At 31.7% G+C, this 9,590-nt stretch overlaps 1 protein-coding gene across 1 annotated transcript; it reads right to left on the bottom strand.

The window, feature by feature from the left end:
* Window positions 1-6,345: 6,345 nt before the first annotated feature.
* LOC143581438 (protein FAR1-RELATED SEQUENCE 5-like) lies at window positions 6,346-9,154 on the bottom strand. Its single transcript, XM_077064227.1, has 6 exons — window positions 9,136-9,154; window positions 7,675-8,452; window positions 7,416-7,587; window positions 6,944-7,083; window positions 6,519-6,753; window positions 6,346-6,402 (listed from the first exon to the last, which is right to left on the bottom strand). The coding sequence occupies exons 1-6, from the start codon at window positions 9,152-9,154 to the stop codon at window positions 6,346-6,348; spliced, it is 1,401 nt and encodes a 466-aa protein (XP_076920342.1).
* Between the last annotated feature and the right edge of the window lie 436 nt (window positions 9,155-9,590).

Genomic DNA, 9,590 nt, shown 5'->3' with positions numbered 1-9,590 from the left:
AATGAATTAGGTAAACACCATTTGTTTCCCTTAATTGTATGCTACAATACCTAACCAAAAACCCCTGTATAAAATTATTGTTGCAGCAGTTGATCTTTCAATAAGTCAAAGCAACTGTGGTGTGGATTCATGGGATGCCAACAAGGGAGACAATTATGATGAGATGAATACAGACAAAGAGAAAGACAAAGAAGTGGATAATCAGTTGGGAGAAAAAAATGAAAAAGATCAGAACAAAGGTAAAAACATCTTGAATACATGTTCTAATACGTTTTACAGTTATAAAAATTTGGTATTTATTAAGTATTTTAAACAACAAAGCTGATGTGATCAAAGAACATGTGAGCCAAGAACATGAAAATCCAAAAACCTTAGCCAATGAGTTAGAAAAGGATGCTGGTAACGAAGTTAAGGACAATGAAGTTACTATGACACAAGACAATGAGGAGATAAAAGATGTAGAGAATCAGTGGGAAGAAGAAAATGAGAAACAACAATATACAAGTAAAAATATACATTTGGTTTATACGTTCTCAAACGTTTAAACCATTACTTTTTAATATTTTTTAATTATGTAAACAGATGATGTAACCAAAGATGATAATGATGCTGTGATAAAACAAGATGTAAGCCAAGAAGATGAGAATCAGGGTAATGAGGTAGCAAAAAATGTTGATAATCAAGGTAAAAACAAAATCTACTATTAAAAATCGTTCTTATACGTTCTGCTCATCAACTTTTTGTATTTATTATGTATGAAAAATGATCTGACACGAAAGAAGACGTGAGACAAGACCATGAACAACCAAAAAATGTTGAGAATCAAGTTGGAGTAACCAACGAACAAAGAGTAAAACAAGGTAACAAAAAAACATGTCAATTGTATGTTCTTATACATTCTATTCCAGTATATCTCAAATTCTTTTATTTATTATGTATTTAAATAACAAATATAATGTGAGCAAAGTAGATGTGAGAAACCAAGTAGAAAAGGTCGTCGAGAATCAAATGGGAGTAACCAAATAGCAAGGAAAAACACAAGGTAAAAACAACTGATATAACTCAAGGATGTGTTATTAATAGGTTCTAATACGTTCTACTAATTTTTAATAAAAAAAGTATAAAAATAAACGTTCTAACACGTTCTAGTATATAAAACCAAATATTTCAAATTGCAGAAAAAGTTCCAATGGCAGATGTGATTAACAAGGCATTTAAGAATGACGATGGTATGATACAAACAGCTGATATAATTCAAGGTAAATTTTTATTTTAAACTATTGATTATGTTAAATTAAAAGTGAAAAATTATTACCACACAATTGCAGTGATAGAAGTTGAAAAAAAAAATGAAGAAAAGAGATACAGTCACGGTGCAGAAACCCAAAAATATGCTGATAGACAAACAGGAGAACCCATTCGAGGTAATCAGTTTAAAAGCCTGGTATTTTAAAAAACAATTTTTGTTATTTTGATAATATACAAACAAAAAAAAATTAAAAAAACAAAAAATGGTATGCAGTTACAAAAGTAGAAGAATTAAATGCAGAAATTAGTGAGAGAACAAATATCAACGGCTCTACTCAAGGTATGAACAAAAAAGTTTTATATATACAAAAATCACAAAAAAAACACTAAAAAAATTGTATATTATAACTTAGTTGTACTATATGGCTGGTTGATGTTAATATTGAAGAAAACTATGAATACGACAGTGAAGACTTGGATTCAGTGATAAGGAACACACCTTTTTTCAATCAAACAACACAATGTAGAACTCTTGAATCTAAATAAAAAAAATTGACCCTTGTTGCTACATCTCCTATACCAGCTGCAAGTTATCATAAAATTGATAAACTACAACGAGAAGAAAGAGAAAAAAGACTAGCACCAGCCTTGAAATCACCTTACCTGAACCGGGAAATTGGCATGACTGAAAAAATAACAACTGATGAGCGGATTGTTTCACAATTTGTTATTGCTGATCTTTCTGATAAACATAAATTTGAAGTGATTTACAAGTCAGAATCCGTGACTGCTTTCAAATTTGTTTTTGAATGCTTTTGTCCGGATATTTACATCTCGGCTGGTGCTGTGGACATTTACATCGAATTGTTGAATCATGAAGAGAAAAAGAGAGATGAAAAATTATCCCCATTAAGATTTTTTGCTACATCAACGCTTCTAGTAAGTATTACTCCTTAATTTTATATATGATAACAAAATATATATAAATATTAATCATATCAAAATTTGTTGTTGATACATGAAGCCAAGCATTTACTATTTAAAGGAAGCTAATGTCAGCAATTGTAAAATACTGGAAGTTTTCACAGACAACCTTGACAAGATATTGGCTTTACATAAATAAAAGTCTCTCGACCCAGTTACGTTGTTTGTTGTGCCAGTAATTTTTGAGGACCATTTCTATGTGGTTGTTTTCAATTTGAAAACAGGTACAATCGTGCTGATTAACAACATGGCAAACGGTGTTATATCAAAAAATGCTACATTTAAATCAGCTCAAGAAAAAACAGATGCTACAAAAAAAGCTCTCGAAGTAAGATACAAGGGTGTCCCAGAAAAATGGGTAAAAATTTAAACATTCAATAAACTGATTCAATGAGTATATTAATAAAAATATTAAATACGTTGTTTGCCCGTAGAGGGAAGTTTTTTGCATGTACTTGTTGAGAAAGAAGCACCCGATTGCACCAAGGTTGGAAATATCACAAATCAAGAGGCTGCAAATGGATTGGAGAACAAATAGCAACATACTTTATTGTGGTGTGTTCGCTATAAGACACATGGAAACTTACAAAAGAAAGTATCCGTGGACATCCGGATTTTATAAAGAGTGTCCAAGGCAGAAACGACAACTAAACGATTTGAGGGTAAAATACATGTCAAAAGTGTTACTATCCGACATCAACAAAGCCAAATCCGATTTAGTTAGACTAGAAAAGGAATTTGATGCATTATCTGACAACTAACTGTTCAGTAACAACATGTTAACTACTAAAATTGATGAGAGGCAAGACGAATAAACCTGACATGTGAGAAAGGATTGGGGAAAGCAAGTTTGACATGTTTATTATATTTTTGTATGGAAATAACCTTTTAATATGTTTGTGCTTATACTCTGGTAGTTCTAAATAACTTGGTTTAATTAGATGTTGCTTATACGTTCTATTATATTTTGTATGGAAATGACAGTGAAGACATGGATTTATAATTTGGTATGCAATTTGGTTTCAATATATTTTGCATGAAAATGACTTTTTAATGAATTTGTGCTTGTACGTTCTAGGTAGATCTAAATAACTTGTTTTAATTATATCTTGCTTATACGTTCTAAATATATTAAAACAAATAAAGTTGTCAAAAAAAAACTAACACATTAAACATAAAACAAAGTTATGACAAATAACATCATACATTAGAAAAAGCAATTCTTGGGTAAAAACACAGAAAACACAAGTAATCCAATTTATTATATAATAGACTTGAGAAACTCGGTCTTAAAATCAAGAGAACAATTGAGAAGTTTTATCGCCTTACACATATTTTTCAACTCATCCATCTCCTTTTTCCCTGTGTCAATCAAAAACAAAGCACACAAATAGGTAATAGTACTACCTGACATGTTTACTAGCAAATTTGTAATTTCATCCCTCATTTCCATATTAACACCAGCGGTCTTGATAAACTCATCGTGTAAAGCAGCACAATTCTTTATATCTTCCTGGATCTGCGCTTGAATCTGTTTCAACAACAAATCCTTAGCTGATGAAGAAGACGACGATGAAGATGATGAACCCTCACATTCCATATCTTGTGGAATGATTTTTGTGTGGTGAAGTGAAAATGAGTGGTTAAAAATAAATAGATAAAAATAAAAGTATAAGACAAAAAACTACACTAAACGAAATTTATTGGGAACAGTGAGAATCTTTCAAAAAATATCACAAATTGTTTGAATGTACACGTTCTTATACGTTCCAAATCAAATGCCATGTTGAATAAAAATGACAGATGCATGTAATTATGAAGTTACACGTTCTCACACGTTCTCATGAATGCCAATTTGAAAAAAAAAATTGAAAGGTATATGTAATTAGTCCGTATAAACTTTCGTCAGATTTTAAAGTAATTATGCTACTATTACACGTTCTAATAAGTTCCATCAAAATGTCAGTTTTGAAAAAACACTTAAACGTTCTAATACGTTCCATCAAATGCCTTCTTGATAAATTGACAAAAAATTAAACCTACTGAAATGACAGATGTATATGTTACACTAACCAGTTAATAATTCAATAAAAAAGTAATTATTGTGCAAAATGAGAATGTTTCAAATATTAACAATTTCTTTAATAATTTATCTATCTGACAAGCTATGAGTACACTTAGACGTCCTTATACGTTCCATCAATGGGAGTTTGAAAAAAGTAACCCTGGATATAATTATACTGACAAACTAATTAAAATACAAAATAGAAAAAAGGAATTGATTACAAATTGAAAAAAATGGTAATGTAATTATGACAACTAAGCTGTTAAATCTAACTAGATATAATTATACTGAATTAATATAATTTTGTATGACACTTGGGCTATAAAAAGAGAGCTAACACAACACATAAAAAAACTGTAAGTCCCCCCGGGGCGTCGCTGATCAATACGAGATCCGCACGAGGTCTAGGAGTGCGGAATCCTCCTAGACTCGTTTATGGTGTAGAAGACGAAGAACACGATTACACACGAACAAACACACGAACGGGATAACGAATCTGCAGATCTTTTTACTAATAATCATAACACGTTACATACCGAACATAAACAAAACACGGCCGACCCGAGGTGAGCTCTACCTCGGGCCGTCCCACACGAATCTCCCTCTCTGTTTCTCTCTAGACAATTGAACTGAAACACAAAACACTCTAACTTTCTGGATTCTAAACCCTAAACAAGACACACACATATATATATAAAACCAACTTCGCGGGCTTGGGCTTGGGCTTGGGCCAGTAGGCGAAGTTTCCAACTTCGCCTATGGCGAAATTGTTCTAACTTCGCCTATGGCAAAGTTGTTCTAACTTCGCCACTTCGTTTCCGCTGGTCAGAATTGCATAGCGACGGTCACAAAATGCACCAACAAAAACACACCAACAACAAAAAAAAATTGAAAAAAAATGGATTCTGGGAATGTAACTGTGAAGAGCATTTTCCGAGCAAGATAATATTGAGCTTGCTAGAGACTGTACTCGGCTACGAGTGATTGAAGAAATTAAAAGAAGTGTGAATGATGAAGCAACAAAAAACGAAGTTCTGTACCAAGAAGTTCTGAAGCACCCTGATAGCAGCTTCAAGAAAGAGGCAAAAACCTACATGGAAAAGCAGGCTTCATGCTATGGTCAGCTTCATGATGTTCTGGAGAAAACAGCTCATAAGGTGAAGTTGAATAAGAGAGTCAAGCGTGAAGATGCTCAAGAGATCCTTGAAAACAACTAGGGTTCGGGATGACGGCTGGTGAGGTAGTGTGGCGCTGGTGTGATGTGGTGGTGTAGTAGTTTAAAATAAGTTTGTAAATAGGTTATTTTGAAAAGTCTCTAGATGTGGTCCTCTTTTGTAACCTCTGTGGAACCTGGTTTAATCTATCAACTGTTTTTTGTAAGTAATATTCACCCAGCTTACACGTTCCAGTACCACACAAAAAGCTTACACGTTCCAGAAAAATAAAAACATACAAAAGTTTAAAAAAAGAAAATATGAACAAAACAATAACACTAGAAAAACTATTCTTCTCGAAGTTGAGGACAAGTTCGGCTGTTATAACCCTGTTGATGACAAACTTTGCATTCCCTATATTTTTTTGCCAGATCGACTTATAGCTATCTCTTTCTGTGATTTAATCCGTTTATGCGACCCGCAACCCTTGTTTTTTATACCACTAGGCACACGGACAGTCACCTCAGATGGTTGATCATACCCTAGAATAGCAGAAAACCTATCCCTTTTTGATAAATGAGTTCTTTTGTATCTTGTCTCATCATCTTGTTTGATCATTATATTCATTTGATCCCCGACTTTGATTAACTCATCAACATCAGTTACATAGCTATTTATGAGATACTAGCCAGCCAATGTTATTTCCCTTGAGGTCTCTTTAACTTTTAAAAATTTGTCGTTACCAAAACTTGAAATAGGAGCAGTTCTAGGATTAAGACCAGCATCTCTCTTCCAACGATCCACCATGTACTTTTTTGGAAATCTGGTAACTCTGAACAAATTTAAAATATAAAGGCTGTGACGACATAATAATCCATAATGTTCAAATCTTTTTCATTGACATGAAATAGTCGAGTCAATTCCGTCCTCACCTTCCTTCTTAAACAAAACCTGACACACAAAATATATAAAATACTTTACACATTCTGTCAAAAATCAAAAAATATGTGACAAAAATAAAAATCTATTAAAACGTTCTACAAAAAAAAAATTTAACTATTTCATACCTCCAAACAGCCTAGGACATAAGCATTAAAGTCAAATACAGAAAATCTCACACAATCTTCTTCTTCAGTGGATTTCAAGCATGCAACACCGCTTCTAATATGAAACATTTCATCTTGAAAATCATTAAAAATAGCCTTTGTATACATCAACTCTGCTTCCTTCTCAAACGAGTTTGAACTAGCCGGATATGGATGCGTGTACCTTGTATCATGATCATTTTTCCTACCATTGTGCCTTTAAATCTCCATACAATGATCAAAATGACTAAAGAACTCAACTAGTGATAATTGTGAGTTAGAAACTTGACAAAAAAAATGATTTTCACTTTCTGATCTCGATGTAGTTCTCATAAGACCAGACAATGGTTCATCCATATAATACGCGGGGGATCCAATTATATCTCATTTCGAACATGTCAGACAACCATTTATTTGTTTCGAGATCATATTCCTTCATTATAAGTTTCCATTGTGTCTTGAATTCAGATTGAGAAATTGCATCCGTCCAAACAATGTCACATATTTTACGTTTGAAATCTTCATTGTTACAAAGGGCAACACCAACCTGATGTTGCAAAATAAAAAATTTGCTAAAACGGTTAATATCAGAAAAAAAATGGGTATATACGCTCTTATACGTTCTTCTAAATTCATAACTGGTGAAGACAAAATAATACAAAAACTGATACATACTAAAAAAAATGTTTATACGTTCTAACATGTTTTGTAAATATATGCAGCTATGTTTATACATTATAACACGTTCTAACACATATGCATAATGCTTTAAATACGATAAAAATAAAGTTACCTTGTCAGCAAGTTTTTCATAATGTGCCATATACATAAACGATGTCTCGAATTTGGTAAAACAAGGGAGATTGCTTGCTTCATTACAGGATCTTGATCAGTAACAACCACCTTTGCAGCAATACCAAAAGAATCAAGAAAAACTTTCAAAAGCCATGAATAAGATTCAATAGATTCGGACGATAATAACGCAGCACCAACAGTAAGATTCCGACAGTGATTATCAATGGCAGTAAATGGTACAAAAACCATATTGTATCTGAAAAAATAAATTTATATAAAAATTGATTAAAAAAATGTGTAAAAATATAAAAAAGTAAAAAACAATTGTATCAAATTGACATACTTGTTTGTCTTAAATGTTGCATCAAATGATATAATATCTCCAAAAGCCAAATAATTTTTCTTTGAAATATCATCAGCCCAAAACAAACGATCTAACTCACCCTTAGTATTAACTGTATACTCAAACGAATAACCATCACAACAGTTTTTCTTCTCGCTTAATCTTTGTACAACCATTTCAGCGTCATACTCGCCAATATAACAAGTTAAACTCTGTTTGAAATTCTTACAATCATTTTTTTTAGCCCCAACTTCCTCAAATCCTCCATACTTTGTCCTCATAATATTAAACGCCTTAACAGGACCCAAATTCAATGTTGACATCTCATATATAATATCTTGTTGTACATGAGTCAACTTTCTATTTGATCGAACAAAATGCATATCATTTGCATGCACCATTTCATGATTATGTCCTTTGAAAAAATCGTTTATTTCAAACCTCAACCCATCAACAGACTTTAGAAAAATTTGAGCTCGACAACCACACCTAATTGTTGGTCTCTTCCTTCTTTTATAATACGGTCTGCTGAAACGATCTTTTTCAGCCATAGAATCATAACTATTTGCAGTCGTGTGACCTTCTTTCGAACAGGTAAAATATTTAGACTTTAATAAACCCTCATTCATGTACGAGCCTCCTTTACGAACACAAAAACCAGCTTTCTTTGCATATTCACAATAGAAATCATATGCATGATCAACAGATTCAAAAACCATTCCTTTTTCAGGTTTGCAAGATGCATTAACTTGAGGTATAACAAGATCTGATGAAGGATCTGATAAAACAAAATTCAATCTAATACATTCTTATACGTTCTTATATGTTCAAAATCAAAAACGCAAAAACAAAAGCTCCTATTCACAATTTGCTATGAAAATAATTTTCAAAAACACAAAATAATTTGAAGTCCAAAACAAAGCAAAATTACTTCACCACCAAAAATATATGTTCTTATACGTTCTGATAAAAAAACCATTCCTACTCGCGATTTGATATTAAGACAAATAATTTGATGTCTAAAATCGATTCACAAATATTTGGCACCTATACAAAAACACAAACATCAATCTTATAATGTACAAAACAGAAAAAAAAAAATAACCTAAAAAAATGATAAAATTAACTTATCAGTCTAGAAAACCTACAATATACAGCTAAAAACATCAAAAAATTATCTTGATCACAAAAACTTGCCCAATCCTATACGTTCTAATACGTTTCAAATCAAACAACAAACAAACCTTCCAGAGAATTGCTATTACGACACATAAATCTGAAGTTTATTCGAATCACAATTACTAAACACCTATAAAAACACATAAATTCATAAAATTCATAATTGATCGTAAATTCATCAAAAAAGTAACCTAAAAACCGAAAAAATTAAGTCGATTAAACCTACAGTGTACAGCTAAATACATAAAAAATTGATTAAAACTAAGACCAAAATAAACTTACTTTGCTGATCGTAATACATGACGTTAAACAAATCAACGATACCGTCCAGTTAATCGAATAACATAAACCGCCAATTCATTTCTTAATCAGTTTTTAGATACGTGATCAAATTTATAATAAAACGGTTTCTAATACAGGCGCGACCGATTTTGAAAAGTAATGTAAAAAGACAAAAACACCCTTATGGGTACTTAACTAATCAAATTAACTGAATTGGAAATCAACGATAGGAAATCTATTGTACGTAATGTATGATAACCAATTTTTGTATTGGATCTTTTATCTATATATATATATATATATATATATATATATATATATATAGGATCAGGATCATGAGAGAACCTTTTTGAAATTGAGAACTATGAGAAGCATTTTGGACCACAAAAAATCCAAAAATAAAAAAATCATAAAATAAAAAAACACAAAAATCAAAAATGTATAAAAACCAAAAT

The sequence above is a fragment of the Bidens hawaiensis genome, unplaced genomic scaffold (genome assembly GCF_021521415.1).
Source record: "Bidens hawaiensis isolate Kalapana, Puna unplaced genomic scaffold, B.hawaiensis_p1.1 tig00030938_1, whole genome shotgun sequence".
NCBI classification, from domain to species: domain Eukaryota; kingdom Viridiplantae; phylum Streptophyta; class Magnoliopsida; order Asterales; family Asteraceae; genus Bidens; species Bidens hawaiensis.
The sequence above is the reverse complement of the archived record's forward strand: the minus strand, read 5'-3'. Positions and strand labels throughout refer to the sequence as shown.

Excerpts from the sequence above, each read along its gene's own strand:
- LOC143581438 (XM_077064227.1), bottom strand. Across the intron at positions 7,084-7,415 it reads TTGTTACTGATCAAGATCCT|GTTGGTGTTGCCCTTTGTAA; the intron begins GTAATGAAGCAA and ends TTGCAACATCAG. Across the intron at positions 6,754-6,943 it reads GATCTCGAAACAAATAAATG|GCACAATGGTAGGAAAAATG; the intron begins GTTGTCTGACAT and ends GGAGATTTAAAG.